The sequence below is a fragment of the Sorex araneus genome, chromosome 2 (genome assembly GCF_027595985.1).
Source record: "Sorex araneus isolate mSorAra2 chromosome 2, mSorAra2.pri, whole genome shotgun sequence".
NCBI lineage: Eukaryota > Metazoa > Chordata > Mammalia > Eulipotyphla > Soricidae > Sorex > Sorex araneus.
Window position 1 is genome coordinate 220,630,463 of NC_073303.1, and position 25,209 is coordinate 220,655,671.

General features: G+C 37.2%; 2 protein-coding genes across 2 annotated transcripts; both read right to left on the minus strand.

Annotated features, from left to right (window-relative positions):
• Window positions 1–1,732: 1,732 nt before the first annotated feature.
• Window positions 1,733–2,671, minus strand: LOC101540697 (olfactory receptor 6C2-like). Its single transcript, XM_004601579.3, has one exon. It carries the CDS (start codon window positions 2,669–2,671, stop codon window positions 1,733–1,735), a length of 939 nt encoding a protein of 312 aa, XP_004601636.2.
• Window positions 2,672–12,929: 10,258 nt separating this feature from the next.
• On the minus strand, window positions 12,930–13,871 carry LOC101539819 (olfactory receptor 6C2-like). Its single transcript, XM_004601896.2, has one exon. It carries the CDS (start codon window positions 13,869–13,871, stop codon window positions 12,930–12,932), a length of 942 nt encoding a protein of 313 aa, XP_004601953.2.
• Between the last annotated feature and the right edge of the window lie 11,338 nt (window positions 13,872–25,209).

Here is a 25,209-nt window from a genome sequence, read left to right on the forward strand (position 1 = left end):
AGATTGATCCTTGCTTTATTTTAGGTTTGTTGTAATATTAGGGTTATATAATATGGAAATATTTTTCTGGAGAAAGGTGAATATTAAAAATAAAGATAAATAAATATATATATATATAATCCATGCCAAAGATCATAATAGTTATCTCAGAATATGTGAGAATAGAAACTATAAAATGTAGGATTAACTCAGATGAAATGATCACAGATTCTGTTACAGAAATGGTGCAAGACAGATTATAGAGATTGTGGATCTTTATTTATATTTTTGGTGGGGTGGGGGGCACACCTGGCAGTGCTCAGGGTTTACCCCTGGGTCTGCACTCAGGCATCATTCTAGAAGAGCTTGGCGGACCATAAGGGCTGCTGGGTATTGAACACTGGCAGGCCGTGTGCAAGTGCCCTACTGTACTACTGCTCTGGCCCCAAGATTATGCATATTTAAGAAGGAAACAGTTTTCAAATTAATTTAGTTCTTTATTAAAGAAGGTGCTGACCTAAATTTTTGACACTTTGCCCAATATAGGGAATAATAATAATATTGGCTCTGTGCCAGAAACTTTTCAATGTCCTTTAAATACATTATGTCATATCTTTGCAGCTCTATATTAGAGTGGCAATTTTTATCAACCTTTTATAGATCAAGAAAGAAAAGATAGTTGTGCTACCTCTTTAATGGCATCTAGACATTGAAACTAGAAAATGGTTAAGTTGGGGATGAAATCAAGGTGGCCTGACTCTAATGGTTATGTTTTAGTTCTCAGAACAGGTGTCAGCTGTTATTTATCTAGGGATACTAAATTTCAGGTTTTTAAATATCACTTCTAACTCCCATAGGAAGCTCAAAATTATATATTATTTCAGTATCCCTAGATTTGAAATGAAGAAACAAAGTTAAGAAAAGTTAGTTATTTTTCTAATAGCCAGGTGTTATCATTAGTTTATAGGACTATTTGCTAATCTTCTTGTGTTTCATGTAAGTTATCCTCCTTGTCTAACATAGTTGGAAAAACAGATTTTTCTTTTTTAAATTTTTTTGACTTCAAATATTCTTAAGATGCTCTCCAAGTAATAGACAATTTGGTATATAGACTAATTAAAATGAATTGTTTTCAGGTTTGTGGGCATACTCCCCAACCCTAAATCTTTATGACAATTACTTGATCAACTTGCTAACAATTAATCATATTAGATATTTCAAATGCATGTGAAAAAGAGTCAATGGAGAGAATATTTCTATAACTCTACTTATCTGCTATTGGAATTGATGTTTTAACATGAGTATCTTCTAAAAGGAAGACTATGATGAAAATAACATTTTTATTAGTATTATGATTGAGTATGCTTAATATAAACTCTGTTGTGCTCCCCAAACAAAGAAGAATCCAAAAGATAGCAGACAAGGAATACTTGTCATCCCAAATATGTTCTTTTGGTATATGAATTATTTGAACAGGAGGTACTTGAGAAACAGACAACCCCAGGGGATTTGACCCATGTTTCTTTTGAAATAATTACAAAATAAGTAAAAAGACAAAGATGAAAGTTCAAATTCTTACTGTTAGATTCAAGAAACATTGACTCTTTTATAATACTTAGAGCAGCATATAAAAACTTACTTTTGACTTCTAAAAATGCACACCAAATTCTTTTTTTTTTGCTGATGAGCTCTAGTTCTGTATTAATCTATTATATTAAACTTTTCTGAAAAAATATACTATTTAAAAACTTTTCTATTTCTTTGGAAAAAATGTAATTTTTTTGATTGAGTCCCTCAATGCTTCTTTCACTTGCTTATTTCTCAGGGTATATATAAATGGGTTTAGCATAGGGGCTATGGAAGAAGTAAGTACTGACACACCCTTGTTAATCTTCACTTCTTCTTTAGCTGAAGGTTTGATGTAAATGAAAATGCAGCTCCCATAGGTCATGGAGACAACAATCATGTGGGAAGAACAGGTGGAAAAAGCCTTTTTCTTTTGTTGGGCAGAGGGAAATTTTAGGATTGTCTTGATGATGTATATGTAAGAAAGAACGACACACACAAGTGTCATGATGAAGGTCATCACAGCAAAGGCTATGGCCATCTGTTCTATGAACCATGTGTCTGTGCAAGAGATCTTGAGAATAGGAGAGGCATCACAGAGGAAATGGTCAATGATATTGGAGTCACAGAACTCTAGATTTAAGCCTAGACTAAGTGGAGGCATTATGATTAGAAGACCTCCAACCCAACAGAAGAAAACTAATCTTTTGCAGACTTTGTTACTCATTATGGTCACATAATGCAAGGGTTTGCAGATGGCCACGTAGCGGTCATAGGACATCACTGCCAAAAGAAAAAATTCTGTGGATCCAAGAAAAATGTAAAAAAATAGTTGACTAGCACAAGCGTTATAAGTAATGGTCCTGTCTCCAGTAGACATGCTGTAAAGAAATCGAGGAACGCAGACTGTGGTGAATGAGATCTCTAAGATGGAGAAATTTTGGAGGAAAAAGTACATGGCAGATTTTAGTTGAGAATTTACTAAGGTCAGAGAGATGATTGTCATATTTCCAGTTACACTCAAAATATAAGTGACAAGCATAAAGATAAATATGAGAACTTGAAGCTGTGGGTCATCAGTCAATCCCAGTAGAATGAATGTGCTTATTCTGGTGTTGTTTCTCATTCTTTCCTCCCAACTTTAATCCAATCTATTTGAAAAAAGAAAGAAATGTAAACAGGTATTAAAATGAGATTTGCTATGATCACTGACAAAGAATATAACTGATACAATTCATATAATTTTTCTTCTTGGTTATAATAATAAAATTGCAATAAATAGCTATTCTTAGCTCTACTGATATGAATTAGAATGCTCATTGAGGAAAGTTTTCACAAATTTTTTTTTGCTCTATAAGTTTTCTCATTTTTATAATTGTTTTCCCTTTTTCACTTTTTTTCAGTTTTTCACACTGTATATACTAATTCCATTTTATTCATAGGAATAGGAGATACCATTGCTATGGGAATTTACCTTTATTTTTCCCCCAATTTCCAGCAAGAATCCTGTAATCAAATTATTTGTCAAATTGAAAAGCATTCCCTCAATTTTCATGTCTTTGATTATGATTCTCTATTAAGTAATAACCATAAGCTCTTTATTTTGGCATTTACTCTATCACTCTGTGTAATTGCAATAGAACTTTGCAAAACATTACACTGTATTATCTAAAGACATTTTTAAAAATAAAAGAGTAAAAGAAGGAATTTTTGCTAGAGATGTTCATAAATGCTCATTCTCTTTTCCTATCTGGTGCCGATTTCAAACTTTCAAAATGAAGAACTTACTTTGCATTCTTGTTCATTCTGCATTGTAGCTCAATTTTAGATGCTCTAAAATAAATAATATTCCACCAGAAACTTGGTAAAACTCAAATGTAGATCTTTTACTGCTTTGATAAGCCTTGGTTTGGGGGTTCTTTATGTGTAGGTCATTCTTAGGCTTATTTTGATATATAAAAATATCCAAGAATAATTTGGAGTCAATTAAATTTTAGGCAGTCAATCTAAAAGTAAAATAATGACATCTCGTAAAAGCATATTGAAAATTTCATGTGAACTTTGAATCCCTAAGAATAGAATACTCATAGTTGACAATCGTAATATTTCATATAAAAGATTATAAAGGCAACAATTTTCTGTTAATAGGAGTATATATGTCTTACAAAAACAAAATTATTTGTCAGTACATCTCATTATATCTAGTTATATGTCTTCTAACTACAATCCTTTTCTTCTAATATTGAGATAGATTTTACTAATTTAGGATTTCTGTTCTTTAGAAAGTCATTCTGGATTAAAGACCTATATATCTGACCTGAATACAGAAAGTATCACTGCACTGCACTCTCATCCCATTATTCATTGATTTGTTCAATGAATATCTCCATTGTGAGACTTGTTCAACAAGTAACATCTCCATTGTCAGACTTGTTGTTACTGTTTTTGGCATATTAAATATGCCACAGGTATCTTGCCAGGCTCTGCTGTGCGGGCTGGATACTCTCAGTAGCTTGCTGGGCTCTCCGAGAGGGATGAAGGAATCAAAACTGGGTCAGCCACGTGCAAGGTAAATGCCCTATCCGCTGTGCTATTGCTCCAGTCCCCAGAAAGTATATTGAGGAAAATATATGCAGAACTTTTCATGACTTTGAATCTAGAAGCATCTTCAATGATCCAGTACCACAGGTCAAGTCAATGGAAGTAAAGATAAACAAGTGAAGCAACATCAAGGTCAGAAGCTTCTTAACAACAAAAGAAACAAATGACCAGTATAAAAAGAAATGAGAGTATTTTCCTATCACTCTTCTTTCTTCCCGACCTCCAACCACTTTTCTGATAAAGAATTAACGTACAAGACACACAAAGCACTTGTAAATATTATTAGCAACAATAAAATAATCACCCCCATCAAAAAGTGCAGAAAAAAGATGAACAGAAACTTCCTCTAAAACGACTTATGGGGGCTGGAGAAATAGTATAGCAGGTTGGACACTTGCCTTGCATGCTGCAGACCCAGGTTCAATCTCTGGCGACCCATATGGTTCCCTGAACACTGCCAAGAGTAATTTCTGAGTGCAGAGCTAGGAGTAACCCCTGAGCATCATCAGGTCTGACCCTCCCCAGTCAAAAAAAGAAGAAAAATGTATAGCAATGGACAGTACATTTATGAAAGAATTCTCTGCATAATTTGTCATCAGGGAAATGTAAATCATTCTTTTTATCTGCTTTTCTACTAGTACAAAAAAAAGGCAAAAAGTTTGATATATGCTGCAAATAAAAGCCCCTTGCTCCCATCTTTGTCCTCAATACACACAAATACTTCTGTCCTCAATAACAAAGTCAACTATTTGCAATGCTTCTGTTTGCGCAAATAATAGCATATGTTTAATAATGTTAAGGGTCCTCTTTATAACTTTATATTTATGTAGCAGTCTCTCAAATATTTGCTGTCTTCAATCATTGTCTGGATAGGTTGTCTTTATCTAAATTGCTGAATTGCAAGACCTTAATTAGTAGTTGTATTTTCACTGTTTTAAAGAGTTTCCATCTTAATAACTGGGAATAATAATACTAGCTCCCATAATATTCCTAGTACCACAAATTAGCCTAAAGAATTTATAGGTAAACAAATTAAGTGAAGAATAGGCTAAAGTTTTCATAAAAAGTGAGTTTCTCCACCTCAACATCAAAGAAAAGAGTTACAAGGGACATCACAGCGTTTACAACTGTGGTATAGAAATGAATGATATTTGCAGACAGATGTATCTTCTTAATTGATATCACGTTAATTTCAGATATATATTCTCTCTGATGTACCTGATTCAACCTGAATATACTAATATGTTCTTCAACATAGTCACTTTCCCCCCCACATCTTAATCTAGCACCTTAGACTACTTGGCCATGCTACCACAATCCCCCACATCTTAAGAACACTTTTGTTGCAGGTAGGAAGATGGGATTGGGGAAGAGTGGTGGGGGAAGCTGCTAACGTATGTTGGAAAAGAACAGTGTCTGAAACCCAAACCAGCTGATAGGAATTAAGGCCTTTGACTGGAAAGATCCTTCGCTAGAGCTTGGAAAACCACTGACATGCAGAATTCCAGGCCTAAGTATGGATGGATTGCTGCAAGAGGTGCCAGGAATGCACGGATAAAGGCTGTCATAAAACTCAAGAATAGACCAGAAGAAGTTCAGTACTTTTCCCCAGGAAAAATTTCCTAATTGTGTAAGGACTTTGAGACACAGACATTTATGGAAAATATCCACACTTAACCTCCCTCCAAATGCTACTTTGAGCTCTCCCTATTCTGGAGAAGGAGGTGTTCTCTCTCAAACACTTGTTTTTGTTTGTTTTTTTGATTGATTTTTGCTTTTTGGGTCATCCTCAGCAATGCACAGGGGTTCCTCCTGGCTCTGCACTCAGGAATCACTCCTGGCGGTGCTCGGGGGACCATATGGGATGCTGGGAATCGAAGCCAGGTCGGCCGCATGCAAGGCAAATGCCCCACCTGCTGTGCTATCACTCCAGCCCCCCAAACACTTATGTTTATCTCCCTTTCTCTTCCTTTCTTCTACCCCTCAAATCAATGTGCTTTACTTCATTATTTATTCCCTCCCCCCAAAAAAACTTTTGTGTGTGTGCCTGAGGAAAAGGCAACAGGCGAAAAATTTAGGTAAGATTTAGGACAGACTTGGCTTTTCTGCAAAGAACAATTCCTTGCTCCGACCCGAGTCCGTGAGACCTGGAGAACATGCTGGCAGAGAGACCCTCCACTCAGTGCGGAGCGAGTGTAATCCAGGTTGAGGGTGGCTTGAGGGATCCTTTATGTGGCTGTTAGCGTGTGAGCATCTGTAAAGTGCAGGGACTCATCGAGGACTCTCCTAAATTCTCAATTTCCCAGACACTTTCCTGGCTGATAGAGGTGGGTAAAGAGAGAAGCTTTAGATTCCCTTCTGGAAGCTGCCATCTCTCTTCCCCACTTTACATAAACCATCCGGGAACCCTATTCCTTTGGTGGGAATGTGGAAAAGGAAGATGAATCTCTTACCAGCATCCCTTACAACTGATTACTGGGCCCTGGTTTTCCTGGCTCTGAGTTTAGGAATTGCTCCTGGCAGTGCTCAAGAGACCATATGGGATGCAAGTGATCAAACACAGGTCGGCCATGTGCAAGGCAAATGCTCTATCTGCTGTACTCCAGTCCCTGACCCTGATATTCATAGAGCAATTGATACACAAAAGAATGAAAGACTAAGAGAAGGCAGGATCATTCACTAAAACATCAGCAAATTAGTCCCTAATGGAGAAAAGAAATCAGTGTATTTGTCTACATTTTCTTTAAAATGGGGGTAAGTTTGTAGCAGATAATACACCTACCTTTTTTTTTGCTGTTTTTAGATGAATTATTTATTATAGATGAAAACAAAATGATAGCGCAGCGGGTAGGGCGTTTGCCTTGCACACGGTGGACCCAGGTTCAATTCCTCAGTCTCTCTTGGAGAGCCCGGCAAGCTACTGAGAGTATCCCACCTGCACGGCAGAGCCTAGCAAGCTACCCATGGCATATTCGATATGCCAAAAACAGTAGCAACAAGTCTCACAATGGAGACGTTACTCGTGCCCGCTCTCGTGCCCCCTTGAGCAAATCAATGAACAACAGGATGACAGTGTTACAGTGCTACAGTGCATTCAAATGCCACACATCTCATAAATTGTCATTGAGTCTTTTGTTAACATATTAATGTAACAAATAATTTTGGTCAATTTCTGAGACAAAAGCATCATTTGAGAGTTCAAAACAGAAAAAAATGATAGAAGAAATACTTACTTTCTTATAGCCTTATTACTTCAGTTGTTCACTGAGCCCCAGAGTTGCAAAGTGTGATAAAAACACATTTAGGGATAGTTTATAATAGAGATAGGTAGAGGGACCTGACTGTTAATTCTTATGAACATATTTCAGTAAAGGCAGTCTAATTAATTCTTCCACCATCCACAATATACTTAAAAGTCTTAAAAAATACTCAGTCTTTTTATGAACCCAGGGAATGTTTCCTTTGCTCAAAATAGTTTAAGGAGCTCACTAAGTATCTCTCCTTACAATTGGAAAAGTTGATATTATGACGTTTCTAGAAAAAGAGATATGCTTCAACACAGAAAATTATCTTTTAAAACACTGGAAACAATTTCAGTTTAAATGAAATAAACTAAAATTTCCTTGGTGACCTTGTCTAAATATTTGCTAATGAATATACTATGTAATAGTCTGCAGAGACTGAGCAACACTTGGGAAATACACAGCACTTGGGAAAATATCCTTAGAGACAGGCATACAACACTATCAACAGATGCAGATAAGGCCTGCAACTAAAGTTACATTATATATATGTATATATATACACACACATATATATCACAAAATAAAATATATATTTCTTATAACAAAGATATTACACTGCATTACTATTGTGGTAAATTGGCTTACAGCAGTGTTAATGTTTATAGTTTTGTACAGTTACCTTATATTCGGGCTGGAGCGATAGCACAGCAGGTAGGACGTTTGCCTTGCACGTGGCTGACCCAGGTTAAATTCCTTTGTCCCTCTTGGAAAGCCCAGCAAGCTACCGAGAGTATCCCACTCGAAAGGCAGAGCCTGGCAAACTACCCGTGGCATATTTGATATGCCAAAAACAGTAACGGCAAGTCTTACAATGGAGACGTCACTGGTGCCCACTCGAGCAAATCGATGAACGAGACGACAGTGCTACTTTATATCCACCACTATCAGAGTGCTAAATCGCTTTCTCACTCTCCTTACTTTCATACTAGTTTGCACTATCATCTCATCTCTACCCATTCTCCTCCATTGTTAACCTCAGTTTTCTTGTTGGAGTCAAAGGCCTTATTTTCATTGTTGCATCTATTCACTTTGTGTCTTCATATACTTATTATGAGTGAAATCATCAGGCATTTGGTCTTCCTCTGAATTATTTCTCTTAGTATATACACCCTTTTATTCCATTAAGGTTTGTGGCAAAATATTTTATGTTTTCTTACAGCTGAGGAGCTTTTCTCATATATATATATATATATTCCTCACATATGTATATATATATATGTATATATACATATATATATATCCACACACACCCCACAATTTATTTACTCACTTATCTGTCATTGGGCTTTCATTCAGATTTTCCCTTTGTAAATGGTGCTGCAATGAACACACTCTAGCACTATAACACTGTTGTCCCTTTGTTTATCGATTTGCTTGAGCAGGCACAAGTCTCCATGGTGAGACTTGTGGTTACTGTTTTTGGCATATTGAATACGCCATGGGTAGCTGCCAGGCTCTGCCATGTGGGCAGGATACTCTTGGTAGCTTGCCGGGCTCTCCAAGAGCGATGGAGAAATCGAACATGGGTCAGCCATATGCAAGGCAAACACCCTACCTGCTGTGCTATCGCTCTAGTCTTTTTTTTTTTTGATAAGTTATCATCTTTTTTTTTTTAAATTTATTTATTTTTAATTAGAGAATCACTGTGAGGGTACAGTTACAGATTTATACACTTTTGTGCTTATACTTCCCTCATACAAAGTTCGGGAACCCATTCCTTCACCAGTGCCCATTCTCCACCACCCGTAAACCCAGCGTCCCTCCCACCCTCCCCAATCCCATCTCCCCCCCACCCCACCCTGCCACTGTGGCAGGGCATTCCCTTCTGTTCTCTCTCTCTAATTAGCTGTTGTGGTTTGCAATAAAGGTGTTGAGTGGCCGCTGTGCTCAGTCTCTAGCCCTCATTCAGCCCGCAACTCCCTTCCCCCACATGGCCTTCGACTACAATGTAGTTGGTGATCGCTTCTCTGAGTTGCCCTTTCCCCGGAACATGAGGCCAGCCTCCAAGCCATGGGGTCAACCTCCTGGTACTTATTTCTACAGTTCTTGGGTATTAGTCTCCCACTCTGATATTCTATATACCATAGATGAGTGCAGTCTTTCTATGTCTGTCTCTCTCTTTCTGACTCATTTCACTCAGCATGAAACTTTTCATGCCCATCCACTTAACTACAAAATTCTTGACTTCCTTTTTTCTAACAGCTGCATAGTATTCCATTGTATAGATGTACCAAAGTTTCCACAACCAGTCATCCGTTTTGGGGCATTCGGGTTTTTTCCAGATTCTGGCTATTGTAAACAGTGCTGCGATGAAAATACATGTGCAGATGTTGTTTCGATTAGCTAAAACAATTCTTGGGAAAAAGATGATGGGGGGCATCACCCTCCCCAACCTCAATCTTTACTACAAAGCAGTAACAATTAAAACAGCATGGTACTGGAACAAAGGCAGAGCCGTAGACCAATGGAACAGGGTGGAATATCCCTACACACAACCCCAAATGTATGATCATCTAATCTTTGATAAGGGAGCAAGAGATGTGAAGTGGAGCAAAGAAAGCCTCTTTAACAAATGGTGCTGGCACAACTGGACAACCACATGCAAAAAAAATGGGTTTAGACCTTGACCTGACACCATGCACAAAAGTCAGATCAAAATGGATTAAAGACCTCAACATTAGACCACAAACCATAAGGTACATTGAAGACAAGGTCGGCAAAACCCTCCACGATATTGAAGATAAACGTATCTTCAAAGGTGACACGGAACTAAGCAATCTAGTAAAAACAGAGATCAACAAATGGGACTACATTAAACTAAAAAGCTTCTGCACCGCAAGAGATACAGTGACCAGAATACAAAGACTATCCACAGAATGGGAAAGGATATTTACACAATACCCATCAGATAAGGGGTTGATATCAATGGTATATAAAGCACTGGTTGAACTCTACAAGAAGAAAACATCCAACCCCATCAAAAAATGGGGCGAAGAAATGAACAGAAACTTTACCAAGGAAGAAATACAAATGGCCAAAAGGCACATGAAAAAGTGCTCCGCATCACTAATCATCAGAGAGATGCAGATCAAAACAACCATGAGATACCACCTCACACCACAGAGATTAGCACACATCCAAAAGAACAAAAGCAACCGCTGTTGGAGAGGATGTGGGGAGAAAGGGACCCTTCTTCACTGCTGGTGGGAATGCCGACTGGTTCAGCCCTTCTGGAAAACAATTTGGACGATTCTCAAAAAATTAGATATTGAATTCCCATTTGACCCAGCAATACCACTGCTGGGAATATATCCCAGAGAGGCAAAAAAGTACATATATCTTTTTAATTAGTATTTTTCTGCCCTTGTGATAGCCCAAAGGAGTGAAGTCACAGTGCATATGGTAATATGATTTTAACCTTTTGGTTTCCCATATCATTTTCCAGATGGTGAAATAAATGACATTGTCATCAAACTCCAACAATTACCAGGTTCTTCTTTACCATTTAATATAGACCATTTTCTTTTTCTCTTCCTCCTCCTGTTTTCAGGAACCGTGGTTTACTATACTGTTACTGATAGTGTATCATTCATCTCACTTTACCTCCATTCAGCATCCAGTTTTTGTCCAGAAATAACCCCTCCTTCTATCATTGCCATAGCTGTTCCTTCCCTGACCTACCACTCTTCCCCCACCCCCGGTGACAAGCTTCCTACTAAGACAGATCTCTTGCTTTTATTTCTGTTGTCTCCCCTACTCTGTTACTTTTTACCCCGCATATGAGTGAGATCATCCTGTGACTGTCGCTCTCCTTCTGACTTACTTCACTCAGCATGACACAGACTCCAGAACTTTGATGATAAAAAATTTATTTTTTCACGGGTAAAGTACCTCAGGCATTCTAGAAAGTAATTTGCCAATAATTTCTGAGAATGATCAAGATCGTAATGATCAAGATGTGTAATCCCATCAACAGCCAACATACAGAGACTATAAAACCAAGCTCCCAGAAGAGAACAACACAGAGTCTCTTGCCTCTGCACCTGGCTGTCTTCACTGGGGCTCTCGGAGGGGATAGGTTGCGTTTCCCTCCCCGCCCCAAGCAGAGCCTTGGCAGTTGAAGACCTCCAGAACCCAGCCGCAGCCATGCTCAAGGCCACTCTCCATACGTTTGGATGATCTTCACACATGAAGGAACTGGCAGAGGAACCCAGGTGTGCATGACCTGGGGCCGAGATCTCCAAGGCTGCTCGGATCTGGACTGGGCCTCTCCCACCCATATACCCCACTTTCCAGTAGCTAGGCAGTTCATACCCATAGACTGCCCCCGCCATGTAATCTCATCAACGGCCAACATCCAGAGACTATAAGACCAAGCATCCTAATGACCTAGTTCTTCCTCTTGGAGAACCTGACAAGCTACCAATCGTCTATTGCCCGCACGGGAGAGGTTGGCAAGATCCCCGTGGAGTATTCATATCCCAAATACAGTTAAATATATATATACCTCTCAGAGAGCCTGGCAAGCTATGGGGAGTATCCCACCCACATGGCAGAGCCTGGCAAGCTACCCGTGGAGTATTTGATATGACAAAAACAGTAATGATAGGTCTCATTCCCCCGACCCTGAAAGAGCCTTCAATCATTGGGAAAGATGAAAAAAGTAGGCTGCTAAAATCTCAGGGCTGAATGTAATAGAGACGTTATTGGTGCCTGCTCAAGTAAATTGATGAACAATGGGATGACGGTTATACAGTGATATACAGTGATCAAGATAGTTATATGTATGTACGTATGAATGTATCTATTTCTAATATCTATCATAATTAGTATCACAGTTTGACGTCCACCAACAGGTGATTAGTTGAATGAGTGACCCTGTTTTAGAGGTAAAATTTGATTGATTCTCCAAAATCAATCAATGAGAAATGTCAGTCTAACTTATTCGTTTTGCAAGGAGGGAAGATTAATTGGTAGGGAACTGTACTAACTGAAACTCCAAAACTGTTGTCGATACGTAATCTGAATGGTATGAAGATATCAAAGATATTAAATAGTTTGGAAATTCAAGGCCAATTAGTGTTTCCTAAATTATTTATGGTAAAGAACATAACCTACCCCACTCCATTTTTTACATATTAATACTGCTGTATATTAAGAGGGATTACTTAAAATAGAAAAGAAAAAGTCATGTAGTTTAAGCTCAGATTTTTTTATTGTTAGGCTAAAAATATTGATATTGTTACATAGTACATACAGTAGTTGATAAAGCTTATGTCTGATTTTTGCACATAAAAAACAATTTGATTTTATCTCAGTCATACAATAACCATTATGCAAACGCTCCTGATAACATTATTCCCTATTTTATTATTTTACAATTTCTTTGAAAAAGTGCAGTTTTTGATTGAGTCAGCGAAGTTCCACATTAAACACTATACATTTTTTCCTGATAACTTGATTTACTAATTCATTTTCTTAATTTTTTTTGAGAAAAAATGTAATTTTTTTAATTGTGTCACTGAATGCTTCTTTCACTTGCTTATTTCTCAGGGTATATATAAATGGGTTTAGCATAGGAGCTATGGAAGTTGTGAGTACTGACACACCCTTGTTAATCTTCACTGCTTCTTTAGCTGAAGGTTTAATATAAATGAAAATGCAGCTCCCATAGGTCATGGAGACAACAATCATGTGGGAAGAACAGGTGGAAAAAGCCTTTTTCTTTTGTTGGGCAGACGGAAATTTTAGGATTGTTTTGATGATATATATGTAGGAAAGAACGACACACACAAGCGTCATGATGAAGGTCATCACGGCACAGACTATGACCATCTGTTCTATAAACCATGTGTCTGTGCAAGAGATCTTGAGAATAGGAGATGCATCACAGAGGAAATGGTCAATGATGTTGGAATCACAGAACTCTAGATTTAAACCTAGGCTGAGGGGAGGGAGTATGATTAATAAACCTCCAGCCCAACAGCACAGGACAAATCTTCTACAGACTGTGCTGCTCATGATGGTCACATAATGCAGGGGTTTGCAGATGGCCACATAACGGTCATAGGACATGATGGCCAGGAGAAAAAATTCAGTGGCTCCAAAGAAAATGACAAAAAATAGTTGACTAGCACAAGCGTTATAAGTAATGGTCCTGTCTCCAGTAGACATGCTGTAAAGGAATCGAGGAATGCAAACTGTGGTGAATGAGATCTCTAAGAAGGAGAAATTTTGAAGGAAAAAGTACATGGCAGATTTCAATTGAGAACTCACTAAGGTGAGGGAGATGATTGTTAGGTTTCCAGTTACACTCAACATATAAGTGACAAGCAGAAAGATAAATATGAGAACTTGAAGCTGTGGGTCATCAGTCAATCCTAGTAGGATGAATGTGGTTACTCTCGTGTGGTTTCTCATCCTGCCTTCTTGACTTCAGCCCACTCTATTCATAAATTATTAAGATTAAATTTAAAATGTTAATTGAAGTACACATGTATCAAAGTTATAATAGATGTTATCAAAGAATATCAATTAATGTGATTAATATATTCTATTTTTGGATTTAGCAATAAACTGTGAATATATATATCAGTTCTACCTGATGTGTCTAAATGATTTATTGAGGAACAGATCTCAAAATTAGTTTTACTCTATCAAAGTTTTAATTTTTATCACTTAGGAAATTTAAGATTTTCTAAAATTTCTCTTTTTGATGGTTTTACCCTGTGAATACTTGTCTAATTTACTTTTTAATCATAGAAGTAGAGATCACTATAAATAAAGGTGACTTCATTGGTAATATTCTATCCTTCCCCTCACCCCCACAATTAATTATGTAATTTCAAGTCATATTAAAAATTATTTCTCCTTTTTATGTTACACATCAAAAGAATAGAAATATCTAATGCTGGTGATAATGTGGGGAAGATGTAGCCCTCTTGTAATTGATGTTACTGTAGTCTGAAAAACTCTATGAATCTTCTTCAAAACCTATAGGGGGACTTCTAAAAAATTAAGAATTGAGTTTCGATATGGCCTAGCAATGTCACAACTTTGCACCTAGCTAAAAAACTATGAAATGATATTTTTAAAGGATTTGTACATGTTATTGTTAATAGTAGGACTGTTCACAGTAGCTAAAATATGAAAATAATCTAAGTACCCCAAAATTGATAAGTACATAAAGAAACTGCATATATGTAAAATTCAATACTCCTCTACTGAGAATTATCTATAATTCTGGATTTTAGTATCCATCAGGAAGAAATTATCTGAGTCAATGATGTATACAAATTATGCATTGAAATTAGCAGGATTACAGAGCTATAATAGCACACTAAAATATTTTATATAGGTTAAACATTTAATCTACTAAAGTCAAATGCATTTCCAATGTTATTTTGAATCATCTAGCACATACATTTTTGTACTTATAATTTAAACACAATTTTGAAATTCATCCACGAGTTTGTTTTAATACAGTAAATTTTACAGATTTCGTTCTACCTATGTTTTCTAGTATTATTATAAAAGCTTCAAAATATTTGTATGAACCCAAAAGCTCCCAGATAAGTTTTGAGAAAAAGATGATAGGATGCGTCACATCACCTCATCTTAAATTATAAGACTATGTTTCTCCATGGGCTGGAACAATAGCACAGTGAGTTAGGGTGTTTGCCTTGCACACGACCGACCTGGTTTGATTTCTCCGCCCCTCTCAGAGACCCCGGCAAGCTACCGAGATATCTCGCCCGCACGGCAGAGCCTGGCAAGCTACCTGTGGCGTATTCAATATGCCAAAAACAGTAACAACAAGTCTCACAATAGAGACATTACTGGTGCCCACTCGAGTAAATAGATCAGCAACAGGATGACAGTGACAGTGACTGTGACAGTTTCTTCATAGTAACATACAGTTACGGAAACAAGGGAAAAAAGTAAGTGGTACTGGCTTCCACGATATTTTCAGTGATTCAACTCCTTTGTTAAAAAACCTAAACCAAAATAAACAAATGGAATTACATCGAGATATAAAACTGATGAGATTACAGTTAAAGCAGAAATAATCCTACTGAGTGGGAGAAAATATTTTCTCACCATTCATCTGACAAAGGACTAATATCCTTCATATTTAAAACACTCACAGACACCGCCAACAAAACAAAAAGAGCACCTTAAAATAATGAGAACAAGAAATGAACACACACTTCTCCAAAAAATAATTAGAGACGATTATAGGTACATTAAGAAATGCTCATTACTACTGACAACCAAAGGAATACAACTCAAAATGATGATAAGATTTCACTTGCAAAGCAGCAAATAGCCTATATTAAAATAAAAAACTAGATATAGAAAGATTGTGCTCATCTGTGGAATATAAAATAGCAGAATAGGAGACTAACACCCAAGAATAGTGGAGGTAAGTACCAGGAGGTTGGCTCTATGGCTTGGAAGCTGGCCTCACATGCTGGGGGAAAAGGCAGCTTGGATAGAGAAGGGAACACCAAGTAAAATGTGGTTGGAGGACCCTCTTGGGAAGGGAGATGCGTGCTGAAAGTAGACTATGGACTGAACATAATGACCAGTCAATACCCCTATTGCAAACCACAACACCCAAAAGGAAAGAGAGAACAGGAGGGAATAGTTATTTTTAATTTTACCTTTTAAAAATGTCTTATAGAGGGATGGGTGTTCGAGCATTGTATAACTGAGACTTAAACCTGAAAACTTTGTAACTTTCCACATGGTGATTCAATAAAAGAAAAAAAAATTAAAATGTCTTATAGAGTCTCCTTTGATCTCCTTATTCCCTTATTGTGTATCAATAATTCGTTTCTTTTTCTTCCCAGATTGACTCTTCTAGAACTTCACCAATTTTGTTAAGAAATAGTAGTTGAACTTATTTTTAACTATAATTTTCTGTTATTTTACTTTACCAATTTTTGCTTTATCAATATGAGTTCCCTTTTATTTCAGTCTAATTCTTTCACTTATTGAATGGAAATTTTAGATAATTAAAGATATTTACTTTGTAATTATATTCAAATGTATTTCTCCTGATTTTTGGACTTTGATATTTTCACAAAATTTTCTTGTTATCTTATATTTTAAAATTTACCTTTTAGATATGCAGAGGTGCTTTTTGTACAATCTCAAATTTTTTCTTATTCTATAATTATAATTTTCTGTCACTGTCACTGTCATTTTCAGAAATTTTTATTCCAACTTAATTTCATCACTGTCACTGTCACTGTCATCCTGTTGCTCATCGATTTGCTCAAGCGGGCACCAGTAATGTCTCCATTATGAGACTTGTTACTCTTTTGGCATATCGAATATGCCACGGGTAGCTTACCAGGCTCTGCTTTGGGGGCGAGATACTCTCGATAGCTTGCCAGGAGGGGCGGGAGAATTGAATCCAAGTTGGCTGTGTGCAGCCAAAAGCCCGCTATGCTATCACTGTATCCCATTTAACTTCATATGGTTATAAAATTATAAATAATTTTAGTATTCAGAAATTTGTTAGGAGATACTTTATGGTTCAATATGTGTTCTATTTTTCTAACTTTCTACATGCATTTAAAAAGAGTACATATTTTATATTTGTCATTAAGATATTACATAAATGTCAATCATAACAACTAGGTTGATAGTATTGTTCAAATTTACCTGTATTGTTTTTTTCTTGTTTTATCAAGTATAGATCTTATTCAAACTTATAAATTCTGAAATTTTATTTATCCCTTTTGCTCTGTAAAATTTTTCTTCTAGTATTTTGATATTCTTTACTGGATAAAATAACTTCTATATAAGGGCTTCTTAATTTGTTTCCACTTACAGCCCTTTCTTTGTTCACAAAATGTGTATTCAACCTTAGGTTTATTAGTATATGAAAAAGACTTACAGAAAAATATTTGCTGACAGTCATATAAAAATTTATTATACACAAAATTGTTTAAAATTGTGGGACTTCATTATGCACACATTAAGAAGTAGATTTATATCACCTCTTTCAATTAAACATTACATCAACATGTAAAGAATACTACCTGGCACAATCTTATCTTTAAAAATGTGTGTAAATTGTTTTGGGTCTTTTTTAAATCACAATTAGCAACGTTGATTGTGATATTAATTCTGTTTATTTTATTTTAAATGCTAATTTTAACCTGTAAAGATAATAAATATATAACAAAACGGGTGGGAGAATGTATGTATATATAGCATTGTAGGGATTCCAGACAAGAACATGAGAAGCTGTTACTAAATAAAACAGAAATTTAATATATCTATATCCTAAAGACTAACAGACTGAAATACAGGTGATAGCCAAATCACATTCTCTCCGACAGCTCTAGATAAGAATATGTGGCTTCTTGTTTTTCTGTGATACTTGTCAATAGTCTTTGGAGTTTTTTTTGATAGCACAGTACCTAGAGGAGAGCTCAGTTATCTTGGTGGAGAGTCATTCATGAATGAAGTCATTATTTTTTCATTTAAAATATTTTTAGTTTTAAATTTTTATTATGTTCCTTTGCTCATCATGATTACAAAACAGTTCACAGGAATTTTAGGTCTTCATATTCCAACTTCAAATCCACCAACAGTGTCAATATACCTGTATCTACCAGTGATCCAAATTACTCACTCTCCGTATCCTGACCCCTCAGCAAACATTTTTATTCAAATATATCACTGTAGCACTGTCATCCTGTTGCTCATCGATTTGCTCGAATGGGCACCGCACCAGTAACATCTCCATTGTGAGACTTGTTACTGTTTTTGGCATATCGAATACACCACAGGGAGCTTGCCAGGCTCTGCTGTTCGGGCGAGATACTCTCAATAGCTCGCCAGGCTCTCTGAGAGGGACAGAGGAATCGAACCCAGGTTCACTGAGTATAAGGCAAACGCCCCACCCGCTGTGCTATCGCTCCAGCCCTTTAGATCACATGCCCATACTTCTTGGAATTTTATTGCAATGAGTTTATAAAAAATATCAAGTAAAGGAAGAACAGGACACAATTTCCTTAAAGGAGATTCTCCTACCACACACACCAGGTTAAGAGTTATAAAGGGAATCATAGCACTTCCAATTATGGTAGAAGGTGAATTATGACTGCACACAGTGCATCCCCTAAATTCTCCCAGAGAATTACAGTTAATTTATTCACTCTGAGGTGCCTTATTCAGCCTGAATAAAATAAGAATTTGATATGTTCTAAAAATATCATCACTTTTACCAGACTTCTATATTCCACATCTTACAGAACATTCTCAATATATTAAGGCAGATATTTAATAGAATTTACACTAAACAGTAAAAGATGATCAGAGAATAGGATATCAGAATACAAGTCATTCAATAAAGAAAAAGACCCAAAATAATTTACACACATTTTTAAGGATAAGATTGCGTCAGGTAGTATTCTTTACAACCATTTAATTTAATTTAATTTAATTTAATTTAATTTTTCTTTGTTTTGTTTTGAGATCACGCTGGCTGTATTCAGGGAAGATTCTTGGCATGCTCTGGGAACCATATGATGCCAGGGATCAAACCCAGGTTGGTCACTTGAAAGGCAAGTGCTCTACTTTCTGTACTATCTCTCCAACCCATTTTTGCCATCTTAGATGTCTCTCATTGCACTATAAATGAACATGGTTCTTTAATAATTATTAAATTTGTAAGTCATATTGGATAAACACACATCATAAAGTATCAAGGAAATTGTCCATAAAATTCTAAAGTAACAAACTATTTTTTTTTATTTTGTTGTGTTAGTCTCCTCAGAGGAAAGCACCATTTGAACATGAAACAAGAAAAACAACAAAATACTTACTTCTCTGAGAGTCTTATAACTTTAGATGTTCATTGAACTGCAAGTAGCAGAGCGTGATAAGATCATTTAGAAATGTCTTATAACAAAGATAAAAAGAAGGGCTCTGAGAGCTCATTCTTATAACCACAGATCAGTAACATTAATCTCACTAACTTTCCCACCACTCACACTAAGCAAAGTTTTTTTTTTTCAACAGAAATTCTGCCTTTTCCTGAGACCAGGAAATGTAATTCTTATTCTAAAGCTACAAGGAAAAAATAATTTAAACAACTCAGTTCTCATTTCTCTTCCCAGTTTAGAAAAGTTGATATTATGATGTTTCTGGGAGACAGGATTATATCAGTACAGAAAATTATCTTTAAAAAAAAAAAAGGCCCAATTTAAAGTTAAGTAAAAGAAACTACCATTTCCTTGGTGGCCCTGTTCTGTACATTTACCAATGAAATGTGTTATTCACTAGTCTTTGGGGACTAAGAGGAGAATAGGTAGCACATGGGAAATTATCCTCAGAGACATACAGAAAAACATTAGTATCAAAAGCCGATCATATCTGCAATAATAATCATATCACAAGACAAAGGGAATCTAGTTTTCTTTTCTAATTTACTTTTATTCTGTTATTTAAAAAAGGTTTTGCAGTAGCGGTTTTTTTTTTTAAATTTTTTGGGTTTTTTTATTTGCTTTTTGGGTCACACCCGGCGATGCAAAGGGGTTACTCCTGGCTCTGCACTCAGGAATTACCCCTGGTAGTGCTCAGGGGACCATATGGGATGCTGGGAATAGAACCCGGGTCAGCCGCATGCAAGGCTAACGCCCTCCCCGCCGTGCTATCGCTCCAGTCCCCATGCAGTAGCGTTTTAATTCTTATAGGGTACAAACTACTGCTCCTCTTCCACCACAGTGTCAAATCTTTCCATCACTGTCTTTATGTAACTTCTAGTCTGTCTTGTTCTTCCTACTCAAGACTCAGACCCCATTCCATAACTTCAGTCCTAATGTCAGAGTCCAAGGCCTCAGTTTCATTCCCCTTTGCTTCCTGGCATGTCAGATGTGGGTCATTCAGCATTTGTATGATACTTCTCCCTTTGACTTATTTCACTTGACATAACCCCTTTAAGGTCTAGTTATCACGATGCAAATGGCAAGATTTCATCTTTTATCTTAGCTAATTAGTATTCAATTGTATATGTATTTATGTTTATATATTTAATAATTTCTTTATTCATCCATAATTGGGCAGTTGGGTTGTTTCCAGATCTTATAAATAGCATTGGGCTGGAGCGATAACACAGCTGTTGGGCGTTCGCCTTTCACGTGGCCTACCCGAGTTTGATTCCTCCGCCCTCTCGGAGAGCCTGGCAAGCTACCGAGAGTATGGAGCCTGCACGGCAGAGCCTGGCAAGCTACCGAGAGTTTGGAGCCTGCACGGCAGAGCCTGGCAAGCTACCCATGCGTATTGGATATGCCAAAAACAGTAACAATAAGTCTCTCAATGAGAGACATTGCTGGTGCCCGCTAGAACAAATCGATGAGCAACGGGATGACAGTGACAGTGACAGTGATAAATAGCATTACCGTAATTTTAGGTATGCATGTATCTTTTAAAATAAATGTTTTTGTTTATTTGGCTACATGCCATTGAGAGGAGTAGCTGGGTTGTTTGGCGGTCCTATATAAAACCTACATATGCATGTAAGAGATGTGCTTCATCTATGCCAATCCTTTTCAAGCTTTTTAAGAAATTGAAGAAACAGAAACACTCCCAAACAGTTTCTGTGAGGCAAATTTCACCATGATAGCCAAAGTAGACAGAGACCACCAAGAATGAAAGTAATAGATCTATATTCCTGATGAACACATATAAAAATCCTCAACAAAATACTGGCAAATAAAATCCAAAAAATCATTCAAAAGATTATACACCATGACCCAGTAGGATTCATCCTGGGGATGCAAGGATGGTTTAACATTCTCAAGTCAATCAACACAATACACCATATCAATAAAAGAAAAGACAAAAAATCATGTGATAATATCAATAGATAGTAAGACAACATTTGACTAAATTTAGTGCCCATTCATGATAAAAATTAGCAACAAAATGGGAATTGAAGGAACTTTCCTCAATATAGACAAAGCTATCTATTAAAGGCCCATGACAAGCATTATTCTCAATGGGAACAAAGTGAAGGCTTTCCCCATAAGAAAAGATAAAAGACAAGTCTGCTCACTCTCGCCACTCCTATTCAGCGTAGTACGGAAACACTTACCATAGGCAAGAATAAGTTATCAAGGGCAACTAGAGAGAAAAAGGGAGAAGTCATGTTTTCACTATTTCCAGATGACATAATACCATACTTAGAAAAATCCTACAGAATCTACAATAAAGCTCCTGGAAACAGTAGATTTGTTTAGTAAAGTAGCAGGTTACAAAATCAATACCCAAAAGTCCATGGCTTTCCCTTATATAAGTAATGAAAGAAAAGAAAGAGATATTAGAAAAACAGTCCCGTTCACAATTATGTCTCAGAAAATTAAGTACGTAGGAGTCAGCTTAACTAAAGAGGTGAAAGACCTATGCAAAGAAAACTACAAAACACTATTACCAAAAATAAAGAGGGCATGAGAAAATGGAAACACATCCCCTGTAGGATAACACAGCCTCAGGTATTTAGGTTAACTTGGGTTACTCCCATCACAGTGCTCTCTTTTCTCTGTGTTTATTTATAACTTCTTTCTTTGTGCTCTGTTGACTTGTAAGTATTATTTTTCTCTTTTCCTTGAGTCCTTTGCATAGTTTATTCAGAGCCATGTCCTTTTGTATGGGCACAGGAAGACAGTAGTAAATGTTATGCTTTTGTAACCTGGAAGTCATTTGACTCTACATGATATTTTACCCTGGGCATCTGCTTCTCTAGACCTAAGCCTCAGCTGCCCTTAATTCCTCGTACCCCCAAAGGCAGAGTCCCGATGAGGGACGGGATGGAACCAGAGCAAGCGGTGAGTTATGTGCTACCTTGGCATCGAGATGGGCCTGGCCAAAGTGCCTTATGCTTAACTACAAGTTTAAGAGCTTGGTCATGGACAAATGCTGCCATGATCCAAAAAGAATAACTAGAATCGGACCCTGATAGGGTTAGGAATGATTAATCTGGCCTGAGTGCTGTAGTCTTAAATCTGTGGCAAGATGTTCCCTGGAGAGCTGCCCTACAAGCCTCAATGTATCTTTTACTGTGCCCAGGCAAAAATATCTAGTATTAAGATGTTGATTGAGTTTTTGGACTGTGGAAAGGAGAAAAACACCTTAAGAGGTATTTTGCCTGCAGGCAGTCAGATCTGCTTTGGAATACCTCTAAGTGGTGTTTCCTTTGAACCTGGTGGGCCCTCAGGAAGGGCTTTCTTATGTTGATTTTGCTGGGTATGACTAGAGGACAGGAGAAACAAAGAGGGATGGAGAGATTAGTGAAGAAGGAGAAAAATCCAGAGAGCTGAAATTGATGAATGAGGGGTAGTGTGAGACTAGAATGGGAAGCTCAGAGAGACTGGAACAGGCGCATGGAGAGAATGGAATAAACGACAACTGATCAATCAACCGGCTTGGCCCTCATTTTCTCTTTCATCTGTCCCATGGCCTGGGCTACCCCCTACTGGGCGAGCAGCCCAAGACTAGCCCCCCAAACCCAGGCAGCCAACAGGGAGAGCCATGGGGGGCTCTCCCCTGGCCGCCCCCAGGTAGATATTTTTTACAATCCCCTGCTCACAGATTGGGAAGATTAACATTGTCAAAATGGCAATATTATTCAAAGCCTTTTTGGAGAACAATATTGGCATTCCTCAAAAAACTAGAAATTCAACTTCCATATGACTCAGAACTACCACTTCTGGGAATATAACACAGGGACCCAAAAGCACACAGCAGAAATGCCATCTGCACTTCTCTGTTCATTGCAGCATTATTTGCAATAGCCAGATTCTGGAAACAACTCAAGTGCCTGAGAACAGACGACTGGTTAAAGAAACAATGGTACATCTACACAATGGAATACTATGCAGCTGTTAGGAAAAATGAAGTCATTAAATTCTCTTATAAATGGATGGACATGGGGAATACCATGCTGAGTGAAATGAATCAGAAAAGAGGGACATATATAGAATGACTGCAGTAATTTGTGGGATGTAAAAATACATAATATGAGATTAATTCCCAAGGACCTTAGAAACAGAGAACAATAACAAAGCAATCCTTGGGAAAAAGAAGACGGGTTACATCAAATTCCCCAACTTGAAGCTGTGCTACAAAACAGAAGTAATTAAACAGCATGATATTAGACTAGAAACAGATCCACAGACCAATGGAACAGAATTGAATATTCTGTCACTGTCACTGTCATCTCGTTGCTCATCGATTTGCTCGAGCGGGCACCAGTAACGTCTCCACTGTGAGACTTGTTGTTACTGTTTTTGGCATATCGAATACACCACGGGTAGCTTGCCAGACTCTGTTGTGCTGGTGAGATACTCTTGGTAGCTTGCTGGGCTCTCTAAGAGGGGTGGAGGAATTGAACCTGGGTTGGCCGCGTGCAAGGCAAACGCCCTACTCACTGTGCTATTGCTCAAATATTCTCAAATATATGATTCTCAAATATATGATCACTTAATCTTTGATAATGGAGCAAGAAATGTGAAGGGAAAAAAGGAAAGCCTCTGAAACAAGTGGTGCTGGGAAAACTGGACAGATACCTACAAAAAGTGAACTGTGACCTCTGTCTAATGCCAGGCACAAAAGTCAGTTCAAAGTGATTTTAAGACCACAGGTGAACTTTCTCCTGGACCACACAGCCACACTTGCAGCCTCATGACATGTCATGCCTACACCACTAATATTCCAAGAGTAGCACACCATATTTGGTGGGGTCTAAAGTGGAAAGCAACCAGTGTTAGTGGGAAATATATTTTAAAGATTTTATATTTTATATATATATAAACACACAAGGCTCGAACTTCAACAACATGTTAGTAATCTCTTATTGGAGGGCTTAGTGGTCCCTGGGTAAATAACAATCTTTACAGCTTTCCTCTAGGGAAATTGTTTTGGATCATTTTTAGTGGCTTATTCATAACAAATAATAAAAAATGAATTATTTTGGTTCTGCTTTGGGGCAGGGGTTGGGGCTCGGGATGGGAACACCCAAAATATGGTGCTGGGAAAGTGTTGTGGTGGTGGAATTGGTGTTTCAATATTGAATATAATCCAATATTGTGAACTACTGCATAAAAACTAAAAAAAATTAAAAATGATCAATAGCAAAAAAATGTACATATCCATTTGTTTAAGTGCAATATCCTGATAAAGAAATCCATGTCCCTACTATTGATAATTTTCTACATATGAAGGGACATTCTATTAACTTATGATTTGTAGACTGTTTATGGCATGACTCAATTACTGAGTGAAAGCAATCAATATATTTTAACCAATTTGATAATTGGTTCAAATTCCATACTTTCTTAATGCAGCAAAGTAGCATTGCTGCTCTAAGAAAGTATAAAAATCTAGCATGTTATGTGTCAAAGACAGATGAAATGATTTTTTTTTTTTTTTTTTTTTTTTTTTTTTTGCTTTTTGGGTCACACCTGGCGATGCACAAGGGTCACTCCTGGCTCTGCACTCAGGAATTACCCCTGGCGGTGCTCAGGGGACCATATGGGATGCTGGGAATCGAACCCGGGTCGGCCGCGTGCAAGGCAAACGCCCTACCCGCTGTGCTATCACTCCAGCCCAGATGAAATGATTTGAATTGTTCATATATCCTGAATAGTTAAGGTCTAGTATAGCTTTAATACTTTAGTCTTTAATAGAATGAAGCTCTACAAGTAAATGTAGTAACAAGTTCATGTCACACTATGAA